The 27,943-nt window shown below is 41.9% G+C and overlaps 1 protein-coding gene and 1 long non-coding RNA gene across 2 annotated transcripts in view; one reads left to right on the top strand and one right to left on the bottom strand.

Annotated features, from left to right (window-relative positions):
- Positions 1–1,998: 1,998 nt before the first annotated feature.
- LOC111749586 (uncharacterized) lies at positions 1,999–4,477 on the bottom strand. The gene is made up of 2 exons (XR_002784791.2): positions 4,076–4,477; positions 1,999–3,970 (listed from the first exon to the last, which is right to left on the bottom strand). It is a non-coding gene; the product is annotated as an uncharacterized LOC111749586 (long non-coding RNA).
- Positions 4,478–4,629: 152 nt separating this feature from the next.
- The window catches only part of ZCCHC2 (zinc finger CCHC-type containing 2), a 56,185-nt gene continuing 32,871 nt past the window's right edge, over positions 4,630–27,943 (top strand). The window contains exons 1-4 of the mRNA XM_064294427.1: positions 4,630–5,502; positions 20,958–21,069; positions 23,869–23,945; positions 26,145–26,216. Coding sequence (XP_064150497.1) covers positions 4,645–5,502; positions 20,958–21,069; positions 23,869–23,945; positions 26,145–26,216 — 1,119 coding nt within the window. The 5' untranslated portion in view covers positions 4,630–4,644. The remainder of the gene's footprint in view (positions 5,503–20,957; positions 21,070–23,868; positions 23,946–26,144; positions 26,217–27,943) is intronic.

Here is a 27,943-nt window from a genome sequence, read left to right as displayed (position 1 = left end):
AGCAAGCAGAGAGACATTGGGACCTCATACCACCAAGAAACATGTGCTAGGAAAAGAGCATGTCCTTTAGACCCAGGGTCCCTGTGCTTCTTAGAAGCTCCAAGTCCAGGGGAAAACTGATGACAAGGACTTTCTTCCAGAGCTGAGAGAGAGAAAGACTACCCCTGGAGCTGACACTCTGAATTCAGGCTTCTAGCCTACTAGACTGTGAGAGAATAAATGTCTCTTTGTTAAAGCCATCCACTTGTGGTATTTCTGTTATAGCAGCACTAGATGACTAAGATACCATGTATTTAAAAAAGTACATGAATTCAGCAAATTCCATTCCAGAAAACACTGCTGAAGCGGTGGTTTTTTTTAATCTAGCAAGCCAACCTTCAGGAACATTAATTCTACTTTCCATGGGTCCCTTGCAGTCAGTTTTTGGGGAAATAGCCCCTACCTTTTTGAACAGTTGGGCAAAAGGTCTACAAGCAGGCGTCCCATAGAGCCAGAGGGCTTAGTTAACGGTCTTTTCCCTGGCAAGTACCCAACATAATCCACTTCCCTAAGTTCTAACACACGCTAGTAGCCTATGATTTTTCCAAAACAAACTACTTTTGGATCTATTTTAGTTCTGGGCAAACAGTAAAGATTGGTAGATTTCAGGGTTTCTCTGAGAGTTCCAATGTACATGTGTGAGAAACTGTGGAGCCTGGTTAGTCTAAGTCCCAAGAACCCTTCTGACAAACGGAACCCCAACTCTACGGAGAGTATGAATTCAATCCAAGCCAGAAAAGGCTCCATATATCACAGTGTTGGTCTCAAATTCCCAGCTTATCAATGGGAATACTGTCACAGTGGCAATACTGATGATTTCTTTCTATTTCAAATCTTAGAGGGTTTTTTTAAAAACTTTATTGAACTTATCTTTTTCATTTTAACATGTAACTAATTGTTGCCTTAAATTGTGTATCAAAGAGTAATTTACCTGTGTTGTTTGCAAGATCTTTAGATCAGTTTTAAGTGTAATCTTTGAAGACAAATACTTACTATCTCTTTAAAAATAAATACTGTATGTTATCTGATTAAAATGTTATTTTTGATGTACCTTATACCTATGACAATTTAAATGATGAAAACTACAGATTGTAAGCACAATGATATTGAACACATACTGGTTGCCTTCCCAGCGTCCATGTTCCCCTTCCTCCTTTCCGACAGCTCCTGATTCTTTTGTGGGACCCACAAGATTCTGAACGAGCTGGCTCCATTTTTCTGGCACCAGTGATCGACCAAGAATCGCCATGTATCCTATGCCAAATCAATGAGAGTGAATCTCAGAACTAGTCTGGCAGTGCCGGGGCACAGATGTTTTCTCTTCCCTGCTAGACACGAACAAGGATGTAAGTGATCCCAGGAGCCATCGACAGTGGCTTTTACTTTCTGGAGCTTTATTCATTCGTTTGTTTACTCAACAAACATTTATTAACAGCCTACTATGTGCCAGGTATGAAAATATAAAATTGAACACGACACGATCACTGACACTAAGATATTTCTATCTTAATGGGGGAAACAGGGAAGCATAACGGGAGAGGAAGCAAATAGGCCACTTTCACAGGGATTGAGAGGACAAATTCTTAGGGTGGAGCAGGTTGGCTGGTTCAGGATATTGGCTGAGGTAGAAGTGGATGCATCTGGGCATCCCTTTTAGGGAATTGATATCATTAAATGTATCTGCCTGTCCTGAAACATTCAATTAACTGTGGTTTTAGTAAAATTTCTTGCAGTAACCCAATTTCAAAAGTGAGGGTTACAAAGTGTAACAGTTTCTTCAATCACTAGCTAGTGTCTAAGTCCAAAGTGTCATCTTAACTTGAAATCAGTTTTCTGGCTACACATAAATATTTGGAGAGTAATATCAATAATACCGTCTTTCATTGTTAAAGCAAACAAAACAGTATATTGACTATGCATTATATATCAGCTAGGGACAAGAGACAAAAGCACTCTGTGTACTTAAAGATGTCTTTTATGCAATACATCACTCTGAAAGACTTGGGTACAAACTACACACTTATCATTATGACAGTAACACCATATGGCCCATCTGAGTTGATTATACAGGGAATATGTACAATACTAGAGTCTAGAGCAGGGAGGGACCTCTTCCTAGGATATCATTATTAGAATCATCTGGGTAGTTTTTCCCGCCTAAAAACACTCTGGAATTTTCATCTGGGCCCCTCCCTGAAAAGCAGTGAAGGAGCACATCACTCTTACTGAATGTGTTTTTCTCTCTAGCGCATCAGGGTATGAAGAGCAAACTGTCCAGCTGATGGATGATAACCAGAATCATTACTAAATCATAGTACATGTCACTTACATGTATAAGTTTATCACTACATTTTCTAATGTTGGCCAAAGTTAGGACCAAAACAGTTATTATTGGTTACAAATCTGAATTCTGATGTAAAATTTATAGATCAAGTATTGTGGAGAGTTTATACAAAATGGCTTCTCGTAGCCAAGGAAAATGTAATGACCTTTTGCCTGGATCACATGTAAAAATCAACTCGGAGGTAAAGCATTTGCTCCCTATACAAGATATCAATATCTAGACAGGTGACTCACTATGGACCTGGAAATATCTAGCAAGGTTAATAGTATTATTGGTTGCCAAAAGTACTTTGGAAACACTAGTGGTGTGGTTAAGTGCTACCGCTGCTAACTAAAAGGTCAGCAGTTGGAATCCACCAGGTGCTCCTTGGAAACTCTATGGGGTAGTTCTACTCTGTCCTGTGGGGTTGCTATGACTTGGAATCAACTCGGTGGCAAACGGTTTTTTTTTTTTAAAGTACTTTACCCTAAGGTTTAGAAACGTGGGAATAGGATATGAGACAGGAGCAGAGGATTCCAGGGCAAGATCTGGCCAGGTTCTTGAACTTTTGTTAATAAAAGTCCTCATAAAACTTTCTCCTAATTGTTGTAACATTCCTAAATTATACTCAAAGAATATAAGGCGATAGAAATTACATGGGGGAAAAATGGCCTTCATATTTTGCCAATCTCAATCGTGGTGAAAATAATTCTCTCATCCTGTCTTATCGCTGAAACTCATTTAGGCTTCAATTCAGCCTTACTGATTTACAAAAATCAGCTTCTGAGGGCATGAAGTTGTGAGATAGATAAAAAGGATGCTTCATAGGTTCTCCCAACAGATGTCCCAACACTTTGGGAAAGAGTTACAAAATGATTCTTATGTTTTTACATACTCTTTTTTGTAGTAGCGCTTAATTTAAAAACATGAAGAATTAAAACACACACACACCTTTCATGTTAATTGTCTAAACATCCGGCTGCGTTTTAAAGATCTGGATTATATTACTAAAGTAGCAACAGTGCCAGAGAGACATGTTGGCGGTCTTCAAATCTTAAAGTATCACAAAACTAAAAAATGTGAAGCCTGTCAAGGTGGCAGCTTAGGAAACACCTTTCGGGCACCGACAAAGGCATTCAAAATTTAAGTGTTAGGCATCGAAACCGTATTTAGCAAATAAAATGATTCTCCAAAGATGGAAGCTTTGGGGTGCTTTTCCTAAACCGTCGTTGGGACTAATTTTCAAAGAGCGTTACAGACCGGAGGCAACCGTTAGGCCAGGGCGCCCACCCGGCGTCACCTCTGGGTCCGGGACCGGTAGCGTTCTCTGGGTCGCACTGGCTGGCTCCGGCCGGTCCATCTGCGCCCGGGGCGCGGCGACCTGCCGGAGATGGGTGTCAGGCCCCAAACCTGCATCTCGACCCCGTCCCCTGATTCCCGAGGACGGGAGCAAACAGCACAAGCCGCTGTGAGAGTTTTGGTGGGAAGGGTCCCACGCAGAGCTTCAGGAAGTCGGCGAGGCTAGAAGCACCGAGGAGCTTCCCTTGGATGAGCGCGCTCGCTTCAAAGCCGGGATCCCGCTCCGGGGCGCCCACCATCCCGCCGTGGCTGCAGAGTAGAGGAGGGTCGATAGCGAAAAGGAGAAACAGGGCGTTTGGGAAAGGTGAAATCCCCTCTCCCTGCCCTCACGTGGGCCTCGCGCGATCCGCTCACCTCGCCGCCACACGCCGCTCACACCCGAATCCTCCGCCCGCGGCGAACACAGGGATCTTTAGGACCGCGCAGAAGCCGCCAGGAGGTGGGTGGCTGGCTAGCAGTTGGGCGTGGCTTCTCGGAGAGGGGCGGCCCCTTGGGGCGGGGAGATCTACGTAACCTCCAGTTGGGAGCGTTGATTGGCTGAAGCGCGGTGCGCGGAGTCCTCAAGCGACTCCGCCCGGCTTGCTGCTCCTCCTCTCCCGCCGCTCGCCCGCACCGGCTCGGGAGGAAACCGCTCCGGCGTCGCCGCCCGGCCCAGTGCGGACGACGGAGAGAGGAGCCGGAAAGAGGACCATTCGCTCGCTTGCTCCCGCCGCGCCCGGGCCCCGGAGCCGGCGCGGAGCCAGGGGGAGGAGCCGCCGCGACTCGCCCCGCCCCGGCCCGGGAAGCCACCGCCCGCGACCCCGGCGGTCGGCCGCCGCCCCCCACGCCCCGGCCGAGGCCCGCCCGGCGGCATGGAGCGGCCGCGCTCCTGAGGCCGCCGCCGCCGCCGCCCCCGCTCCATGTCCGCGCCGCCCTAGCCGAGGATGCTGAGGATGAAGCTGCCGCCCAAGCCGACGCACCCCGCTGAGCCGCCGCCCGAGGCGGATGAGCCCGAGGCGAGGGCGCCACCACCGCGCCGCCGACGGGACTGCCGCCCGCCGCCCTCCGGCCCTCCGCGGGCCCCACCGCCGGCCCGGGCGCTCGGGCCGCCTGTTGCCGGCGGGGCGGCCCCGGGTCCGGGGGCGCCCGGCGGGGCGGCGGCGGCGCTTCGCGAGCAGGAGCGCGTGTACGAGTGGTTCGGGCTGGGGCTGGGCTCGGCGCAGCGCCTGGAGTTCCTGTGCGGGCTTCTGGACCTGTGCAACCCGCTCGAGCTGCGCTTCCTCGGCTCATGCCTCGAAGACCTGGCGCGCAAGGACTACCACTATCTGCGCGACTCGGAGGCCAAGGCCAACGGCCTCTCGGACCCGGGGCCGCTGGCCGACTTCCGAGAGCCCGCCGTGCGCTCGCGACTCATTGTCTATCTGGCTCTGCTGGGCTCGGAGAACCGCGAGGCCGCCGGCCGCCTGCACCGCTTGCTGCCCCAGGTGGACTCGGTGCTCCAGAGCCTGCGCGCCGCCCGGGCCGAGGGCTCGCCGGTCGGCGCAGAGGACGAGGACGGCGCGGACGCCGAGCAGGACGGCTCCGGGCAGGAAGGCGGCGGCGCCGAACCCCGGGCCGGAGGCGGGCTCGGCCTCAGGGCCCAGGAGGAGCTGCTGCTGCTCTTTACCATGGCCTCGCTGCACCCGGCCTTCTCTTTCCACCAGCGAGTCACCCTGAGGGAGCACCTGGAGAGACTCCGCACGGCGCTGCGCCGGGGCCCCGCGGAGGTGGAGCCGGGCCACTTTGCCGGCCCCAGGGCCCAGGTAAGGCGCGGACGCGTGGTGCGGCCACCGCCCGGCGGTCTCGGGGCCCCAGCTCTCCGACACCCCTGACAGAACCTCGCCCGGCGCAGGTGGCTCACGAGCCCCTCCCTTCGGCTCGCCCCAGTAGTACGAGGCTTGGGTTTGCCGTGCCGTCAGTTGCACACACACCCGCACCGCCACCCCCTCACCCCCCTGCACACACAGACACCCGCCATAACAGAATGCTCTGGAAGTCTTCTCCTTGCCGGAGTTGTCACCCAGGGCTTGGAGCTCTTTCTCGGATGAAGGGTGCTGGGACATTTTAGGCTTTGAGCATCCCTCTGTCACCAGGTGCTGCGGAAAGCGCAGCGCTGGGGGAGCCTTTCAGCCGCAGTCCTGCCCCAGGCAGGGCCTCCCCATGCGGGCTGACTGGTGCGCCGGTACACGTTTTAAACGCCTGCCCTGCTCTTCGGTTGAGCGCCCAAAAGGTGCGCTCCCTGTCTTGGGCACAAAGGGAGTATTTGCTCAGTGTATGCCTGAGTTAAAAGGGGCTCTCTGGGTCTTTTGGCCCTACTCAAACTTTATGTTCGCAGCAGAAATCTGATGTGGAGACCTGCGAATTTGACTCAGATGAGCAAGAACGTAGATTGGCTGGCTGGCTATGCCCTTTACAAACTGTGGCGTAACCTGCTTTCTAACGGGCTTGATTGTGCCCATAGATTTGGGACCAGGGGTATTTGTTGAACCTTTACTACAGGCAGAAATGCGATTTTCTAAAAGTTGTTAAACATCGAAATGTAGAAGAAGATCCAGATGAGCCACTTGTGGCGAACACTAAAGACGAATGTTTTTAGGGCCATGAAAGCAGTCTAATACTCTAGGCCCAATAAAGTCCTTGAGAGTGACAGTTTAATTGGGGGGAGAGGAGTAGGCTTCAGCTAAGGTAAAGCTATGTACAATAAGCTTATTTCCTTGGATCACAATCTTTTAAAATATTTTCAGTTGGATGCCATGCTTTTCAATATATGTGGTCTTTAGGACAGTGGAAAAGGTGATTTTCCCCCTCTTTGCTTAAAAGTTAATTCAACTTATATCTGCTGTCATTTAATACCCTGGAACTAAAACTGGGCGTTGTATTTCTCTAGTGGCTGTGTGGATTCAATACCCGTGGAATCAAGGAATTTGCGGGGATTTAGAGATAATCTAGGTTGAGCCCTCCTTTTTTTTTTTTTTAAACAAGGTTTCCATGAAGTGACTAACCCACTTTTTACGTTTTATCCAACTCGGTGTAGTAATGCTAGTGCCCCGCATTTTCTTGCTGAGCTTGTTTTACTATCTTCCAATGTCTGTTTACTACTAGCATGCAAAGCGTCAGCACTGATGGTAGTCAAGCCTAAAAACTAAAAAATTCCCAAAAGTTGTCTGAATTCAGAAGTCTATGTCACACAGCCATTAAATTTCCAAGTGAGAGACTGAGCTCAGGAACAATGCGTAAAGATCTTCCTTTAAAAATTTCTCCTAATGGTGTATATATGCATGGAAACCGTGGTGGCATAGTGGTTAAGAGTTGGCTGCTAACCAAAAGATCGGCATTTCGAATCTACCAGGGCTCCTTGGAAACCCCAACGGGCAGTTCTACTCTGTCCTATAGAGTCGCTGTGAGTCGGAATCTGGATGGCAACGGGGTTTGTTGTTGTTGTTGTTAACGGTATATATATTGTAAAGATGACCTTAGACTGTAGGTCTAATGAAAATGTCCCACAATAGAACAGCTTGTATCATTTCATTAGCCAACAAGGATATCCAAATGTTGATTTTAATTTACTGACAGGAGTCCTTTTTCTTTTCTTTTTGAAAATATGGCTTGTAATGCAACTGTTGGAAGGCAACTAGACCAAGGGGAACATTCGCACAAACCAGTGTACCTAATGAGATTTTTATCTTGGCTGCAGTGCGTGGCCTTTTCTGGCAATCAGTGAGAGCTGGGAGGAGTGGAAAGTCCTGTCATTAATTTCAGTCCATTTTTACATCTGAGTAGGTGCCCCGTGCTGTGGCCATCGTTGATGTGGGTGAGATAAATCATAGGGGATAGGTGGACTACAGGTGACAGTGAAGGCTATTTCTAGATCCTGGTGGTGTGTTGAACCTTTTCCGCCAGAAGTATTTTAGGGTGACCCTAACACCCGCATTTTCTGCTCATTAGAGTAGACTCAGAGCCTCCAGCAGCTCTGGCCTTGAAGACTTAGCCAGCGTCAGCGTATCCGGTTGCTCCCAGGCTGTCACCCCCGAGGCTGCTAATGGGAGCGGATGGATTTAGGTCCTGATTCGCTGCAGTCCAACCCAGCTGGTCCCCGGCTCCTGGGCGGGGGAGGGTGCACCTCCGAGTCCGCTGGCATGAGCCCGAGGCTCGCGCATACCTCGCGTGGGAACGCCGAAGTCCGCCAGAGGGCCCGCGGTCACGTGCCACCGCGGGTGAGCGGGTAGAGGGCTACGGGAGCATCCCGGGGGTCCTCCTGTCTCCTGTCCTGCAAAATGGCGCCGGCGCGCCGACCACGTGACCGGCTCCGGCCACGCCCCCTGGGGTGGGCTCCGCCTCCTGGGTGGCCCCTCGGCCTCCGCTTGGGGCGGAGGCAGGAGGGCTGGCTCTGGTGAGGTCGGCTGAGTCCTGGCGGAGAAGCACGTGGGTTGTGCACTCAGGAAGGCTGGTCCATGGCAATGACACTGTGAAAGGGGAAATTAATGTGGCAGCCTTTTATTCCCCCGGAAGTAACCTTTCAGACACAGGGATGCAACTTTTTAATTACTATTTTTTTAAACTGTCTAATGAAGTTCGTTGGTGCTCCAGTGTATTTTCATCTCTACTAAATGAATTGCTTTTTCTTAAGCTTTTCCGTTTTAGAGTAAGCATATACTAACCCAGAATATTGCGCCTATCTCAAGACTTGTTTCCATTCTCTGATGGGAAGCAGACTCTCTTAAAACAAAGCAAAAAACCTAATGATGTTTCGTGGTGGAACATGTGCTTTCAAGCTGATGAGGTCCAGCAACTATTTAGTGACATACCATGGTTATGGTGTTAGAGTTGAGGTGACAGGCCCACAGACTTACCAGGTCTTGTTAGAAAAATGGAGGAAGATTCGACAAGTATATTTCTGCTTTTAAAAGTAACAGTTTTGTAACATTCCCACAGTATTTCTTTGTGATTTGGATAGTTTTGTAGTAAATATTAAATTGGATTAAAATTTATTGACTTTTAGGAGGCTTGTATATAAATCTCATGTTTTTCAAAACTGGGTAACCAGCGAAAGTACTAATTAACTAGGATGTATGTATATTTTTTATGTGTATACATATATATGTATATCGATTCGACGGCACTGGGTATATGTGCATATATAACTTGGAAATAATTTGTAATTGATTCGGTTTTGTGTTACAGTTACAGAATTACATGTATAGCATAACTGAAAATCCTTGATTTTAGAGATGGGTTCATTCCTATTACTAGGAACCCAAACTATAAGTGTTATGTTAGCAATAGCAACAAAAAACTACATATGTATTTTAAAAGATGTGACCTCTGTTTCTCTAGAGGTGGTGGTTTAAGTGCCCTCAAAACTTAGTTGATTGGCTCAACAAGCAGTGCTCACGTTTAAATGAAAGATAGACGCTGTAAACTTTTAATACCAAGATATGCGATCACCTGTGCCTTAGTGCTATTTGAACTAACAAAACTTAAATGTGAACTCAGTATCATTTGAACTCAAAAAAATTGAAGTAGCCATGGGCCTTTTACTTAAAAATTAGTAAAGTTTAAAAAAAAACTTGGCAAAATTTCCACTTTGCGTATGGTAACTAGTTACATGGTAATTGTCATACCAAATACTTTAACTCATGTATTACATAATATAGACAATATGTTGGTAGTGTTGGGGCCTGGAGTAGAAAACTTTTCAAAAAGTTTTAACGTAAATGCTCCTACTCTAAAATAAACTTGAATGTGTATGTGGCAACCAGAATCCTAGTGCACATTCTGCATGCTAAAGAACAAAGACTTCCCTATACCTTTTCTTGAAAGAGAACAGAGGGGAAAGGTTAGTTGTCAGAATTTCAGTTGCCATTGTATTCCGCACTAAAGAGATGCTTTTTTTTTTTTGTAAAAAAATACATAACAAAACATCTGCCATTTCAACATTTTTTTAACATGTACAATTCATTGACTTTAATTACGTTCATCGTATTGTGCAGCCACTGCCGCAATCCATTTCTGAATTTTTCATCACCCGAAAGATACTTTCTAAATAGAACACTTCTAACGATCATAAGGACGATAGTGAGGATGGCGCAGGCCCAGGCAGTGTTTTGTTCTGTACTACAGAAGTCGCTATGAGCAAGAACTGACTGACAGCGCCTAACAACAACAATGATCGTTACCTCTAATAATTAATAGCTGATTTAATTTGCTGGCTACTGCTGGGAGATAGGGTCGCTATGAGTCAGAATTGACTTGACAGCGTTGGGTTTTGGTTTAGTGTCACTGGAGCAGTGGGAGCTCTGAGAAGGCTTTCCTCACTTAAATGGAGACAATGACAGTACTTTTATTAGCAGCATTAGGACAAAATGAATAAATACTCATAGAAAAATGTCTGGTCTGTGGTCTTCTATAAATATTACTATTATAGGTAAATGTTAAGTCTTGTTTGGAAGAAGGTGGTGGAGGAGTGGGTATAGCATCTTGCAGATTGAGAGTGGAGAGTAGAAATAGCTCTGTCTTCTATGGGAAATTTTAGGTTGCTTTGGCTGCAGCAATGAGTAAAGGTAGTTCAGTTATAAAAGCCTCTTTTGGTAGGTAGGATCTTTGAGAATATCAGAGTTAAGTAGTGGTTATTTTGGTAGCAAATGTGAATTCTTAGGTGTCCTTCCTCAGTTGCTTATATATTTCTGTGCAGTGGTCTTCTCAGGTGAGGAGAACTTGTTTGTAACATTAGGAGGGTGGGGGCGGTGGAAGTAGAAAGGAAGTAAAGACCTTTTTTTCCTCAGGTTAACTATTTTTACGTAACTTTTGGGGATTTTTTTATTTTTAATATGGTGAAGAGACAGGAAGTGGGTTATAGAAACTATTAAGTTGTGGAGACTGTCAAAAGGCCTTAAAGAATGATCACTTTGTTTAGTAGAGCACTAGACTTGACGGCTTATAGTCCAGCTCTGCCACTAGCTCTGTGACGTTAACCACATCTGGCCACTGAAATCCCTCAGTCTTCATCTTTAAATGGGGGTAGCTTTCTTATAAGATGTAGTGATTGAATTAATGAAATAAGTTAGTAATTTACATACTGTCTTGAGCACAAATTCTCTGTTAGGAACGGTACTTAATGCATTTTTCTTTTTCACAACCATCCAGATTGTATTATCAGTTGTTTTCAGGAATGTGTTTTTTTTAACTTAATAAAAGTCCTTTTAATTGAATACTTTTTTCGTTCTCTATTAACCACACTTCTAAATGGATTTAAGTTCAGGAAGGACAGATAATTGAAAAGGCAATACAGCCATGAGCCACATAATGTTCATTTGGCAATGTCCAACCTAATATACATCCTTGATCCCATAAAAAAAATTAAAGAAACACTTCCAGATACACTAAAACATCTTTAACACAGTAATACAATAATAAATGTTTTGATGCATCACAAAGTAGCACCCGTTTGTTAAAACAAATCATTGTGTGTACCTCAAATTTTTAATGTAATAGGCTTTACCAGGGCTTGGTTCTTAAGTACAGGTTGTAATGTAAGTTAGATGTTCCTAACCTGGGTACTGCCTTTATATACTATGGTGTTCGCACAACATTCAAATCATGTAACGTCCTATTTCACAGAACGTATCGTGGACCTTAAGTGGCATGTGACTGTATTTGAGACACATTTTTTTTTTTTTTTGGAGAAGTTGTTTTTGTTAACACTTACGTTGTAAAGATCTGGTATGCTACAGATAAACTCAAAAGGAAGTAATTCTCTGGGTCACAAGTCATTAAAATACATATTCTTCTCATATTGGATTTGGGAATGGGAAAAATACATATTTTGAGTTTGGATTATCATTAATTCCCATACAGCTGTAGTCTACTTAATTTTTATCCACTTTTCACATTTACCTAGAAAACTTCTGTAATTTAAACCTGTTTTGTAACTTTAAGCAATAAAATCCATTATTAGTTCAGAGCACAGACTAGATTCCATAGATAATTCAGGCGTCTTTTTTATAGTAGGTTTAATTTGGCTAATTTAATATTTTTGTCCTTCATGAGAAATGTTAAGCTAAAATGTGGCGGGTTTTTTTTTTTTTCTTTTAAGGTAAGAGAAAGCAATAAGGGCTGCATTGCCTCAAAACAGACTGGGCTTTAATTTTATTGACAGTGTTTTTTTGATTATGGAGGACTATGTGTAGCAATACTTCTTTTATTTGTAGAGAAGCTTTGTCACAAAAGCCTCCTTCATCCAGTTGCTTTTTTGGTTCCCATCTATGTAAACAGTCACTCTAAAAGGGAAGTGCCTAATCATGTGTTTATATTACAGGTGGTGGAGCTGCTGGGCTCTTGGTAGTCCATTTCCGTCTGTTCTTCCTATGCTCCAGGGAACACTGGCCTTGAATTCCCTTCTTAATGTCTTTGTTGGCACTGACACACACACACACACACACACACACACACACACACGTCCTATGCTCATTTAACAAACGATTTCTTTGAAGTCAGATTTAGGTTTCGAAAAGGTCGCTTTGGCACGTTACTTGGTCTTTGTGAGTTTCAAGCTGCTCGGTATCAAGTAGGGATATTATCACCATCCGTTGTATATAACTCGTGAAGATGAATGAATGTGATAATGTTTATGAAAATGCTCTGTAAACAAGAGTGATATATTGTTTAGGGAGAAAATAGAACAATTTGGTTACAGTGGATGAGCAGAAAAGTAGAAGCTTGAAGATATAATAGGGGTTGTGTTACAGAGGGCCTTGAAGTTCAGGTGAAAGGAATAGGTTGTCACCAGGTTGCAGGAGGAGCCAGTGAAAGCTTGGGTGTATGCCTGTGGTATGTAACTCCCTGGATGTCCACTGTTGCTTTAAACTTACTGGTATGTGTAAAAAGAATGCATCACTCATTGATTTAAAAAAAAAAAAATCTTCCGGACTCATCCAGTTCTCTCAATGGTACCATTATACTGCTGGTCACCCTGATTTGTTTGATAACCTTAATCTTAATCCTCTCCCCCCTCATCTCCTGAATCCATCCTTTCAGCATCGTTCTTGGTGACACCATTCTCTTTTGGGACTTTATGTCTGGACTTTTATAGTAGTCTCCCAACTAATTCCCCTGCTTTCAGCCTGCCCCCTCCTAGCTGTTGGATACCACTGCCAGGTACATCTTCCCGAAGCAATGTTTTCATCCTGTTACATTATTTCCATGATTTTTGGAGCATGACCTCTAATAAGTCTTTGGACTCAGCATCCCTCTCTCCTACTTTTCCTTTATGTTCTTCTACCTTTTGCTCATGTCATCACCTCTTGCGTGATGTTCTCTGGAATTTTCATTGTGGCAGCCTTCTCAGAAGATTCTTTGCCACCTCCGAATTCCAGTAGCACCTATTTTCTGTGATCTAATTTTGGTAGCTCTCTTATGATACTTTGTATTTTTAACATGTAAAACTGACCTTCTCTATTAGATTTTAAGTTCCCCAAGTGCTCAGGCATCACATGTCATTTTTTTTGTCTTCATCATATGTACCTAAGTGCCTATGTGTAGGTTTTTCAGATACAGCTCTGAAAAATACTAATGTGATAAATTGCTGTAATTAAGATTAAATTAAGTACCACAGACTGGTTTTTTGGTTTGTTTGTTTTGAATTATACTTACCTGGTTATTTTAAATAAAAATATTTGTAACCATATCAAACCCACCATCTGCTCTGTGGGAGAATGATGCAGCAATCAGCTTCCATTTAAGATACAGCCTTGGAAACCCTATGGGCAGTTCTACTCTTTCCTGTAGGGTTGCTGTGGGTTGGAATCGACTCAATGACAATGGATTTTGTTTGGTTTTGGTATATAGTATAGGTACAGTTGCTTTGGAATAATAAAATAAATTGCTTCCTTAGGTAAAAAGCGTGGAACCGTATAGATTTGAGCTGAATCTTTAATAGATGAATGCTGAGTAGTTGTGTTTATTAATTTTTCAAAGCCAGACCATATGTGTTCCTTAACTAAACTTTTGTGTATATGGAATGCATAAATGGATGCAAACCTAGTGATGATGTTTTGACAGGATGGAAAAGTTATAAATTACCATTTTCTCATTGTATAATTGTAGGGAGCCTTTGGTGTTTCGTCTCATTTATGATTTGCTTGAGGGGCAATGGGGAATTAGATGTGGAATTGGGATAGTACCTTTTTTATGATTAGAAAGAATTAAAAAATTCACTTTGGTCACTGAAGTGAGCACCCTTTATAATGTCAGAGCACTCCTCATAATTTTTATGTTTCTTGCTAGGAATGTCTAAATTGGGATAGTTCAGTCACATGACTTTCCTGTACCATAATTGTTTTTTGTTTTGTATATCAAACGATGGGAACTCCCTAGTGGGCCTAGAAGGGACAACATGATGACCTGTGAACCAAAATGATGTGTTTGGAGAGCCCTTCCTTGAGAAAGAGGTCATAAGTGCAAAGGGGTTGCCCAATGAGAGAATGGAATTGTGACGGATTTTGCTAGTTTGGGGGAAGATGCTTGTTCAGACAGGTGGCATTAAACGTAAGTCCTAACGCAGTGTTTCCCAACACTGCATTTACTGATCTTTATAAATCACTTACTGCCAAGGATTCTTCTCAGACTTCATAAGCTTCAGTTCCTATATGACAAGTCTCTAAGGCCAGCCCAGGTTCACAGGTTGGAAATTAGATTCCACCTTTTAGTAGGAGGAGTATCAAATAATTTCTGGCTGTCCTTTAATCTACCACAGAAAACTTAATGGAATGGTGTTACTATATACTAATGTTAAAATTATAAATCTGATAAGAACTTTGTAAGTGTGAACACTTCTAAAAAAGTTAGTAAATTGGGTAAAAAAGGTTAGCTAAGAAACTCTTCGGCTTTGTATTTATATTGAGACTGTCTTGGTAATTTTGGATGTATAGTCTACAGCAAAGGAGTAGAGGAAACGTAGAATATCGTTAGATGAGCTAACTACCATTTGACCTTTATTGACAAAATAAGTTTACATGAAGCAAACATGACCTTTGTTCTAATGGTATGTTTTCAGACAGGAGTTTTTTAGGACTGTTCAGCTACTTGACAATTTCACCAATGTTTCCCACATTTAAGAAATCTTCTTGAGACTTATGTAATCATTATGGCCCTACATGTGTAAAAGTTAACTCTCAGTTATCTCTGGAGTGAATGAGATGGCAGACCTGTGTCTAGATCACGTGAATTACATGACATGCAGATTTTAGCTAACCAGTAGCTCTTAGAGGAGGCAAATCTCATAGGACAGAAAAAGCTTTACCTCAAATGAGTTGTAGCAAGGAGAAGGGCGCACACATACTGATGCTCTTTGTGTTCTTGTGCATAGTTTTGCAGGCTTAGAATTTTTAAACTGCCTTTCTAATTCAGTTAGAGAAGTCACTTTTCATTTGGTCTTGACACGTTCATCTAACTCGACTTTGTAAAGTGCCAATTCTGGCGTTATTATCTGTATTGAGGTTTTCACGGGAATCTGAACTTAGAAGAGAAATTGGGTGTAATTCCTCTTTCTGAGATTCCATTAAACCAGCACTTCTCAGATTTTATAGCACTCTTTCCCTACTGGAAGTAAAGAGAAGCATATGTGGCATGTGAAAAGGGGAGATAGCATTCCTAAATAGTCATTCACTATTGGGTGGTAAACTCCATAATTCTAATCTCTGCAGCTCATGAGGCGTTACATGTGCTTCTAATTTAGTCTGAGTGATTTTGTAGCCTTGATACATGCTGGGGAGCAATTAGCAGATATTTATGGGTTGATAAACTTAGTCCTTGGATATGGACTTAAAGCCATTGTTCTCCCTAGCTTATTAATACAGGAGGTTTTTTTTCTTGTTGAATTGTGTTCTTAAGGTAATTTCAGACTTTAAAAATATAATTTTGATTATGAAGCAAACTATTTTCTCCCGGTTGCTCCAATATAATCTTTGTTGGGGTAGCATAATGAAGCAAAATTTTTTTTTTTTTTGCGTATTTTACATTATTTATATTTGAAGGTGTATGTTATTTTTAATTTATCAACCACATATAAGCGATGTAGAAAATATCCTACATTAAGAAATGGCTGAACTATCCTACTAAACTCCTTCCAACTAATAAAACTATTTGAGAGGGTTAGCGTGTTTTATTTATACTGGTTTTTAAAAAATAAATGTTATTGTAAAATATATGTAACAAAATATTAGCCATTTTAACCAATTGTGTCTGTGTAAAATAACCATTTTATTACTCCCATAAACTCTGTGGGTTAGGAGTTTGGGTAGGGCACAGTGAGGATGTCCTGTTTCTTCTCCAGGATGTGTGAGGCCTCAGCTGGATAGACTCAAATGCTGGGAGTGACTTGAATAGCTGGGGACTGGGATCATCTGAAGGCCTCGTCACTCATGTCTGATGCCTGAGTGGAATGATGCAAAGGCTGGCCTCAGCTGAGACTGTCCACCAGAGCAGCTATATGTGTCTTCTCCATGTGCCTTCTCATAGCACGGCACCCACTGTTCCAGGAGAACTAGGTATAAGCTGCATGGCCTTTTTTGCGTATACGTAGAAGTCAGGCAATGTCACTTCTGCCGTGTTCTGTTGGTTACAAGAGAGAGATAGGGCCATCCCAGATTCATGGGGCGCGGAATTAGATTCCACCTCTTGATGGAGTGATGGCAAGATCACATTGCAGAAGAGCCTGTGGGATGGGAGATACAGTTGTGGCTATTTTTGGAAAATACATTCTGCTACAATTTGCCCTCTGGTCATAACAATTCAGTCCTCTCCACGTATAAAATAAACTCACTTGTCCTCCAGGTACCCTCCCCACCAAAGTTTCATCCCATTGAGACAGCTCAAAGTCCAGGATCTCATTATTTAAATCAAGGTTAGATGTGGCTGGGGCGCCTCGGGTGGGGTTTCTCTGGTACAGCTCCTTTTCCTCTGGTACAGATCCAATTCCTCTCCATCTGAGACCTCTGAACTACAGAGACAAGTTACCTGAACCTGCACACACCCAGGATGTAGTAGTGGTAGGGTAGCTACAATAGACAACCTTCTTCAAATGGAGACTGAAAGAAGGGAAATTACCTAGCAGTCTTGATCCGTAAACCAAAAACCAAACCAGTTGCCATGAGTTGATTCCGACTCTTGGTGACCCCTGTGTGTCAGAGTAGAACTGCGTTCCATAGGGCTTTCAAGGCTGTGACCTCTCAGCTGGTAATTGACTGCCCAACCATTGGCACCACCCAGGGTCTCCTAGTCTCACTCAGTTCATAGTGGTTCTGAAATTGGGTGCTAATTGCTATTTCCTTGATTAGAGCCCAGTACTGCTCCTGGAAGTGATTTTTTTTTGTGGCCCTCTGCTTTGCCACCTGAGCTCTGAGCTCTGCCCTCTGAGTGAGCATTCCTTTTTCCATACAAAGCAGCCTATGTTTTCAGCTGAGAACTTTTCTCAGCCTGCTTCCTTTCTCAGCCTGTTTGAGGATTCAGAGGTCTCTTCATTTTTGCATTATTTGTATTTATTTTGGAATTCGTGGGTGGTACGAATGGTTAATGGACTTGGCCACTAACCGACAGATCGGAAGTTTGAGTCCGTCCACCCAGGGGTATCTTGGAGGAAGAAACACCTGGCGATCTGCTTCCAAAAAATCAGGTATTGAAAAGCACAGTTCCACTCCAGTGCACATGGGGTCACATTGAGTCAGAGTCAACTCAATGGCAGCTGGTTGCTATTCTCTTTTTTTTTTCCTCCTAAATTTTATTTTGTTGTTGTTAAGAACATACACAGCAAAGCGTGCACCAATTCAACAGCTTCCGCGTGTACAGTTTAGTGACATTGATTACGTTCTTCAGGTGGTGCAACCATTTCACCTTTTCTCGTTGACATAAACTTGCTGCCCCCTAGGATTCCCGTCTAAACTTTCTAGTTGCTGTTGTCAGTTTGATCCCATATAGATAGTTCTCAAAAGAGCATAATGCTCAAGGCAGACATTCTTTACTAGTTAAGCTAAACTACTGTTCGGTTTTTAAGACTTCAGGGGATATTTTTGGTTTAAGATTTGAAGATTATCTCAGAGCAATAGTTTCAGGTATTCGTCCACCCTGCATGGCTCCAGAAAGTCTAGAGTCCATGAAAATTTGAAATTCTATTCTGCATTTTTCTCCTTTATATCAAAATGTTCAGTAATTGCAGCCGGGCATCCTCCAGTTCTTCTGGTTTCATGGCAAAGGAGGCAGTTGTTCATGGAGGCAGTTAGCCACACATTCCATATTCTCCTTCTGTCCCTGACTCTCCTCCTTCCTCTGTTGCTCCAGGTGAATAGAGACCAGTTATTGTGCCTTGGATGCCCACTTGCAGACTTTTAAGACTCCAGGCACTACATAGTGAACGAGGAGGTAGAACAGAAGCACTAAACAACACATTATTAGGCCAATTAACTGGGATGTCCCATGAAACCATGACCCTAAACCTCCAAACCAAGGAGCCAAATCCCATGAAGTGTTTGTACATAAGCAGCCTCAGTAACTACTCTTTGTTGTTGTGAGCATATCTCACACAGCTTTTGTCAGTTCAGCTTTTTACAGGTGTGCAACTTATTGACAGCAATTATAGTAAAGAGCTGTGCAACCCTCCCCTTAATCAGTGCAATTTTTTTCATCGCCATTAATGCCCCTTTTCCTCCTCTCTGCCCTGGTAACCACTAATAAATTTTGGTCTCTCTATATATGTCGTTTCTTGTCTTCTTATGTAAGCTAGGTCATACAATATTTGTCCTTTTGTGATTGGCTTGTTTTGTTTAGCATAATATCTTCAAACTCCATCCATACTGTAGGAGACTTCACGTCTCCTACTGGCTAAGTAGAATTCCCTTGTATGTATGCACCACATTTTGTTTATCCGTTCATCTGCTGATGGGCAGTTAGGGTGTTTCCACCTTTTGGCTATTGTAAATAGTGCTGCAGTGAACATTGGTGTACAGGTCTCTGTTTGAGTCTCCACTTTCAGGTCTTTTGGGTATATACCTAGGAGTGGAATTGCTAGGTCATATAGTAGTTTATATTGTTAGTTTTTTGAGGAACTGCCACACTGCTTTCCACAATAAATGTACCATTTTGCATTTAAGGATTCCAGTTTCCTCACATCCTCACCAACATTTGTTTTCTTTTTTTTTAATCTTAATTGTCCTAGTGGAAGTGAACATTTTAACCATTTTTAAGTGTGCATTTGATGACATTATTTACATCCACTGTGTTGTGCAACCATCACCACTACCCATTCCTAAATATTTTTGATCACCCTGAACAGAAACTCAGTACCCCTTAAGCCAGTAACTCCCCGTTCCCTCCCACGTTCCAGCCCGTGGTAATGACTCATAAACTTTTGACTCGATGCATTTGCCTATTCTTGATATTCATATCAGTGGATTTGTACAATATATGTCCTTTTGTGTCTGACTTAATTTTGCTTAGCTTGTTTTCAAATACAGTGAATGTAAATAATGTCTGGTGCTGGACTGTTACTTTTGGGGAGGTTTTTGATTACTGATTCAGTTTTTTGTTATAGGTCTGCCGAGATTTTTCTGTTTCTTCTTGAATCTATTTAGGTAGTTTGTGTTTCTAGGAGTTTGCCTATTTCATCTAAGTTAATCAGTTTGTTGTCTTATAGTTGTTCGTAGTATTCTCTTGTAATCCTGTTTATACCTGTAGAGTTTGTAGTTTAAAAATTCTAAGTGAAATTAAGTCAGACATTTTCATTTCTGATTTTAGTTGTGTCTTCTCTTTTCCTCATCAGGCTAGCTAAAAGTTACGTTATACTTATTTTTGAAGTACTTAACAGCAGTATTAAATTTTGAGAAGTTAAGTCTCTCTTAAGCAAATGTGGTTTTGTTTATTACTTTGTGGTCAGTGATATATGGTCTGGGTTAGGATATACATGTTTTTATTATTGTTTGGGCAAATTCTTATTTCCACATTTCTTATCAATATTGAAAATTGGTGAATGCCTTCAGACTAAATGTTTTAGAAGTTAGATGTTGACTTGAAAGGTCTGTGGTCTTTTTAAGTGATTGTAATAGATAGTCATTCTTTCCTTGGAGTTTTAGGGGAAGACAACTCTAAGGCTGAAGCTTAGCTTTCACAAGTAACTAATACGGTGCTTTATTTCCAGAAACAGAGCCATTAACTGGCAGCCCATTCCCCCTTACGGGCCAGGATGCATGATCAGAAAGCAGAACAAAATGCTTTAAATTGAGATTCCTGGGAAGTTTAGGATCTTCTGTTTGCCTCATTTGTTTACACACACACACACACACACACACACACACACACACAAAATCAATATATATTATCCACTGCACATTTGTAAAATTGTAATTGGTTCTTGAAACAGAGGTGATTTTGATAGGAGTAGTGTTTGGGGATTCTGAACATGAAGGGGGATGAGGTACGAGTTATGACAGAGACCTGATACAGAGATGTGTTTTTGGACTACCAGTGTGTTATTGTAACTTAATATACTTGGCAGTGCCTGCGTTCTGGAGAGCCGTTTGTGAGATGATCATGCTCCTCATTATTCCAAGCAGCAGATCTCCAAGGAGTAAAACTTACTCTGGTTCACTAATGGTTGGCTAAGGAAGCTCAATTAGGCTTAAAGTACCCAGTTGATGTTAGATGGCTTAACATTAATAGTAAACTCACTGTCCATATAGAAGAATATTTGGCATGTATTGATGAGACCTTTTGTAAAACTATCTTTTTTCTGACTAGAACATCTTGTTATACTTTTACTAAAAACAAACAATGAATGCAAATTGTATAATGAGTAATTTAAAAATATATAAATGCTCTTTCATATGGGGCAGTCATGTAGAGGGTGTGTTCCTTCAATTCTGGTTCATTTTAGTGTAGAACAGACGTCTTTGGCAACTCTGAATTATGCAGTTATTTTATATGTCCCAAGAAAGCTGGGACAGTGAATAATCGATAGAATATTACTGTGAAATGAAAATACTGATACTGCTCCTTTCCCTTATTGCTCTGCACTTTGTGCCTTTTGGCCCTTAGTGTGTAATCACCTATTTGATTTCTGAAAATTGTTACCAAAATGGTTACTGTTCAAACTATAAGACATTAGAATTTTAGTTTATTTTTATGGAATTTATTCTTAGTCTGTGGTGTAGATTAACACCCCCTCTTTCTTATCTAGAGTGATTCTGCTCATGGTGATTACATGCACAGTAACGAGACCAGTTTAATAGAACAAGCCCCAATACCTCATGATGGACTTACTCTGGCACCTCATAGAGCTCAGCAAGAAGGTATGCTATATTTTTTGTAAACCTAAATAGATCGAAAGAGTGCAGGGTAATATGTATGTTGACTAATTCTAACTCTTCTGTCTCCTTTTGGAGTAAAGAAATCCTACCGGTGCTTCTGGGTCTGCTTTCTGCATTCCTTCTCTGCCCCCCTTAGCACCTTACTGGTTATTTAACACTTGCTTTGATCCTGCTTTGTATTGTCTGTGTCTCTATGGCTGTATCTTAAACTTAGTTGTGTACTCTTAGAGGGCAAAGACTTTCATGTTTCCAGAGTATTTAGTATCGTGCTTTATCTGTAGTGTGCTCAATGTCTACTGAAAAAGAGTTTTACACATGTTCACTCTAAGAGAGTGAATAAATTTCCTAAAAGTCCATACTTCCTACAGTAATGCAGTTTTCAAGACGACCAGGGTGGGGGAATGAAAGGACATTGCACTCTAAAAAGAAATGAGTTCACATACTCTCTTCTCCTTGGATTTGGGAAGCCGATGAACCTGGGTGAAGAGGATAATATAATGGGAATGGGAAATACAGACTGCTCTCTGTGCCTCAGAAGCACAGGGTACAGTAAGTACCACATTATGCTCAGTTGTAACAGTTGTGAACTTACCTCCTTTGTGGGCAAAAGATATGGAGTCTGCTTCCATAAAGATTACAGCCTTGGAAGCTATGGGGCAGGTCTACTCCTTAAGTCCTTAGTCTTTATAGAGTTATGAGTCAGTGGCAGCAGGACCCCTCCCACCTCCCCCCCCCGCCCCCGGTCTCCTTTAAGTCCTCGTGATAATCCTTTTTGTGTAATGCATTTTATATATTTAATACATTTTCCTCATAGAGGAAAAACAGGGATGACGTTTAAAGTTTAAAAAGTTTGCGTAACTTCCACTTCTGTTGGAGACTTCAGCGCTGCTCTCCTTCCTATCTCTCCAACCAAACTATTTCAATCCCAGACTGCTTCAACTAAGCTCATTAAACGTGTGAGTAACCTAAAGCACAGTTTAGTTTTACAATGAGGGTTCATATTTTTTTTTTAATGAAAATATCTTTGAAAAACAACTATAAAGTGATACTACGGATGATTTTATTTTATTTCTGACTTTAAACAATGTATGTAATACGTGCATTTTAGTTGTAATTAGTGAGGGCTAGAAGGTCTCCCATTAATCATCCATTCCTCACCACATACTGTTTTACTCCATCTTGATTTGGATAGATAGCAGCAAGTATAACATACTGAAATGGAGGCCGAAGGTAGAGCCATGTCCGTGTACTAAGTAATGGTATAATACTCTTTTCTACTAGGTCAAATTGGAATTTGAGGCACGCACAAACACACCCCCACCCCCGACAAGGTCCTTCACCCTTAGCCCACAGCTGCTTTATTTCTGAAGTAGATTAGTTCAGAAGGTTCTTATTTAATATTATCTTCGTTTAAATAACTTAATAGAAAATCTTTTAAAAACAGCAGGCCAGCCCTCCCCCACTTCGGCCTTTATAACATTGCAGCAGTTCTGAGGAATTCTAGGCTTCTTACCTGGCTTTGGGATTCTCTTCGACCTTCTGATCTAATAAGGGAAAATTGGCCCAGAAGCAGGCCACCGAACACTTTATGTATTTGGAATGTTGGCAAAAAATATGGCAATGGTATTGCCTTAGTTTATTACGAGTATCTGCCTCCCTAAAAATTTCCATATCTCAGCTGTGTACCCTTTCATTGCCTGCCTTCCGTGATCTGTAACAATCCCATGTCTTCTGTACTTTTGTAACTTTGTATATGCTACTTCATCTGTTTTCACTTCTTCCTCTAGGGCAAAATGAATCCTTCCCTTTTCTTCCCTCTCTCCTGCTCCCCCGAATCCAGTGGTAACGCTATTCTGTTCTGTCATGTTCCCAACTCTTCCCTGTGACCTTTGTCATATCCACTGTCATCACCCTCTGACATTTACCTCCCTCATTATTGAAGTACTGTTTCTCCTGTTTATGTCCTGGGCAACAGTCTTTCCTTCTTAAGTTTATGCTTAGCAGGTTGGCTCTTCTCAATTTGTAAAAAGATTCACTTGATACTTTTACTAAAGGAAGTTTCAGATGAGTGGTTGGGGGATTTGTACATTTGTTTACATCGTGAATAAGCTGATTATTTTATCTAGTTCAATTCAGAGTAATTGTGCTTAAACCTCTAATGTCATTTATCACTGCTATTTTAATTCTACGATAAATTGAGAAAAATGTTGGTATAGTGAACCTTCATAGCTCAGCCTAATGTTCAGTTTGTATTTACCATTATTTTAAGAGTCAAGTTAGAGAAGAATAATTTTTAAATTCCTAGTTTGACAGAAATTTCCCTCAGTTTTGGTGTATTATTTTTGAGTATTTTTTTCAATTAAAAAAAGTAGTCTCTCACTTATACCTTTTATGTATAAATTGAATGAACCATGTTTAGTTAATCCTAAAATGCTGTATTTTTGATAATCTAAATAACAATTTTGAAGATTATCATCTAGAAAAATTTCCTTAGTGCAGACATCTTTTATTGTATATCTTTTTTGTCTCTGGAGCTTAACAAAGTGCTTGAAAGTATTTAGGCCCTCAGCATGTTAAATAGATACAGAAGAAAATTGCTTCATGGATAGATTGCATGTTGCTCTGCTTCTGTGTTTTTATTTTGTGATTTAAGGCTAGCAGTAAAAAACAAGATAAATAGCTTGATTTTTATCATTTGTGAAATTATAGGGTTGCTTAGGTAACTGAAAGTTGTATCTGAATTCTACAGAAAAAGTTAAGTGTGCTTTTCTTTAATTTCAGCTGTACACATTGAGAAGATAATGCTGAAAGGAGTCCAGAGAAAAAGGGCTGACAAATATTGGGAATACACCTTCAAAGTAAGCTACTTGATCACCTACAAAAAGATATCTCATATGCTATATTAAATGATCCTTTGGAAAGAATGAAAATTGACCTTTGGGAAAATGTATGGCAGATTTGCTAATTCAAGAAAAGAAATGTATGTGTGTATGTATATGTACGCACACGCACATATATATACCCCCTGATTAAAGGAATGAACTGTTTTTAGTATATTCTGCATAGTTTGCCAAGTTAAAAACTTTTTCATTGTATCACATTAGAATTACTTTAAAAATTTTATTTTAAAGAAAAAAAGGAGCCTTAGATTTAGGGAGGCAATTAAGATGTAGGATGTGCCTTTGAAAAGTAAAAGTAGACTTTTTGCCAGTATTTTTCAAGCAAGATTGCAGGCGCTGTCTTTCCCGGCATTGTTTTCTCTCCTCTCCTTTTTCTTTGACGTGCTTATTCCTGGCCTTTGATGCCTGTTTTCCTACCTGTAACTGCTCTCCCGTCACTCTGTCCTTCACACTGCTGTCTGTAGCCTGAAGCCCAGCTCTGGTCACATTACTCCCAGGATAAGACTTGGCGATGTCTCCGTGCTGCCTTTTGACTGCAGTGTGGATTCCTTACTGCATCTTCCCCTTACCTCCCTGTTTGGGCCTCATTTCACCTTTCTAGTCCTTTCCTGCACAGTTGGACGGCACACACTGTAGCTGTGGAATGGCATCCCATTTCTGTGCTTCTTCGTTTCACTTCTTCCCCCAAAGGTGTTGCTAGCCCAATTTAGGACGTACCGCTCTCATGAAGTCATTCCTGACCCTCCAACACAGTGTTTTCTCATTTATCCAAACCCTTCCTACCGTTGTAACTTTCAGGTGATCTTCTAATTGGGTTACCTGTTTGGTCTTTCCAGTAGATTCTCATCTTGTGTAGAGCAGGAATTTCCATCCTTGGGTCATGCCACCATATCTGACCTGCTTAGGACATTTGATGAATGAATTTCAAAACCGTACTTCTGCTTTCTGGAAGAAAATAGCCTCAATTTAAGTTCTCATCTCCATGTGCTTGACTTGCAGTTTTGTAACACGTGGCCCCAGCCACTGACCCTCCTTCTGATGCCAGAGCTCACAGGCTTGTTCCTCCTTAGGTCTTTGCTTCCCCTTGACCTGGGCTAATGTGGCTCTCCCTACTTTTGCACCATGCCCTACTCATGTTATTTGAAGCACTGGTCACTGACTGAAGAGTCTGTTTTGGTTTACTTGCCTCTGTCTCCTGCACTAAGCTGTAGACTTAGCAGAGGCTTCGACTGTCTGCCTGCTCCTGTGTCCCCTACACTGAGAACAGTGCCTTACTGAGGTAGTATGTATTGGAATGACAAAAATCACTTATGATATGTGCCAATTAATAGAGATTTTTTGTTTTGAGGCTTGCTAGATAACATTTTCTGTGTATTTTAAAATATCTGATAAATTATAATATGATTAGTTGGTAAGGCTTAGATGTTTTTAATTGAGGGTAGAAATTATTAGCGGGCCACAGTCAAGTCCACTGAATTGAAAAAGTACCCAGGAAGCAGGGAGGCTTGGTAGATTTCAGTACTGGCTCTCGCGCTTACGACAGGCTGTACCTAATTAAGTTCACTTCTTTTGAGCTTTAGTTTCTCCATCTGAAAATGGTCATGATTAATCATTCGTGTCCCACCTCCCTTAATAGGATTTTAAAGATTTGAGATAGAGATAAAATCTCTTTGTAGCCATAAATCCCCTTAGAAATATAATACGGTGCTGTCAGAGGGGGTAGTAAACTCTAGTTCTTCCTCTTAAGAATATGTGTATAATGAGTTCTAAGAGATAGAATTTTTGTCTTTTCTTGGACAAAAGTCTGCACTGAGAAAGTGCCATTTGGAATCCTAAAACTTCACCAAAAGGAACTTGAGACTTTTTCCTCTTCTCAAATGTTACTGTAACATAGTCATTTTAAGACTCTTTTTTTGAAACCATCCTATTTGAAAAGGATTATTGGAAAACTTATTAAGCAGAACATGTCAATGTACAGTTAATTTTAACAGTATTGAAGAAATCATGACAATGCCAGATTAACCTTTATTATAATTTCTAGTTGTTAATCTTAATAAAATTTAAGATAAAGCCCTTTGTTTTTATACATGGCTTTTTTCCCAAGTCAGTTCTTGCCTAACGAATAACCTTATAATGTGTGTGTTTGTTTTTAATCAGGTAAATTGGTCTGATCTTTCAGTAACAACAGTAACAAAAACCCACCAAGAACTACAAGAATTTCTACTGAAGGTAAAAGTATAGATTTTATTTTTAAAATAGTTTTAATATAATGTATAGAATCCAGAAGCCTCAGTGCCAAAGCAAAAAAAAAAAAAATTAAAGCAAACCACCAGAAAAATGAAAACACCTGTAATGAAGCTTCCTTAGAACTCTCCATGAACATTAGCTGTAGAAAATGCAAGTTTTACTATCTTATATTACCAATTGAAGGAAATGGTGAAGGGTTTCCCACATTTTAAAAATAGAACCTTGTTCCTAGTTCCTTGCTAAGATATATATTGTTGGTGGCTGTTTTCAAGAGTACTCCTAATGAAAGAATGCATCTGTGAAGTGAGATGAGGCCTGTTTTCATTGGGTAATGGCTCTTGGACCTAAAAGCTGTTCAGCCCCCTCTGAGAACTTCCTTAAATGTATCTCCATTTCTTCCTTCTTTGAGTTACAGCTACTCTCCTTTCCCCAGGATAGACTCTCCAGACTATTGAGAATGAGACAATGATGTAAACATCTTATACAGACCTACGGAGGTGAATGATATTTTAGATCATTTTGTTCAAACTGTCACCTATCTCTTTATACTAATCTTATTTTATTGAAAGGCGTATGGGTAAAAGTAAATACTGTATTTTATTTTTTTCAATAAGCCAGGTGTTTTTAAATTAGTTATCTGGGAGATAAAGCAGAAAGTCCAGAAACAACAAACATGCCCAACTCAATTACTAACTTTTGAGTAACGAAGTTACGTACTTCTTGGGCCTATAACATCTGGATTTTTCAGGACTGTCCTGGTTTTTAAGGTGTCTACTTGTCACTGTAAGTGTCTTCTGTTCAGATCCTGTGTGCCTGTATTCATTCTTAAAGCTGAAAGAGACTTTCCCATCGACTTGCAGACCTTGGAGCAGCACATTAGAAGCTAGCTGTCTGAAGAGCAGATGGTTAGATATACTGTCAAAGTGTCCGTTCAGCTGGGCTTCCTGTCCTTCCCTCTGAAGGCTTCGGTCCCAGGAGATAACACCCAGGCACAACTTGATTAGTTCCACTTTCCTGTGGCTCTTTTTAAACTAGGCTGAGTACTCCTTCACACACTTCAAGTTAATGGCCTAACTGCATGTCAGGGGGAGGAGTGTTCATTAATTACAAGTCATCAAGGGTCGTAAGTGTATGAAGTGCCAGCTTTAGGCAGCGTGGTGAGGAGGAAGAGAATGGCAGAAGGAACAGGTGTATGAGCACTTGTTGGCATCTGCTGACCTCACAGCCATAGTGGTAACTGTAAAAGTGCCAGAGTAGAGCGTCCACAGGGAGAGAGTGACGTGGAGTCAAGGCAAGAGCCTTACACATGGCAGTGTACCCCACAGGAGAGAACTCCTCTTGGCCAGTGTTGTCAGTATTTAAGAAACTGGAACAAACCGTCCTCCCTCCTGCCCTCTCCCCACCCCGACCCCAGACACATTTTTAAAATCTCCTCTACTTGTTTCTGACTTTTCCATCTCAATAGAATACGCTTATCAAAGTTTAAGGGCAAGTAATTATAGCTTGGAAACCCTATGGAACAGGTCTACTCTGTCCTGTAGGGTTGCTATGAATTGGAATCGACTCGATGACAGTGGGGTGGGCATCAAGAACAGCCTTCGTTTGGGCTAGAGAGCAACGTGATGCTGTTTCCCTTCTTCTTTGCTCTCTCCATGACAGAATTTTAATGCTGTCGGTTAAATTGCAGGAGATACAGAGCTAAGGCTGGA

Source organism: Loxodonta africana, chromosome 11 (genome assembly GCF_030014295.1).
Source record: "Loxodonta africana isolate mLoxAfr1 chromosome 11, mLoxAfr1.hap2, whole genome shotgun sequence".
NCBI lineage: Eukaryota > Metazoa > Chordata > Mammalia > Proboscidea > Elephantidae > Loxodonta > Loxodonta africana.
Note: the sequence above shows the minus strand (reverse complement) of the source record. Positions and strands in the feature narration are given on the sequence as shown.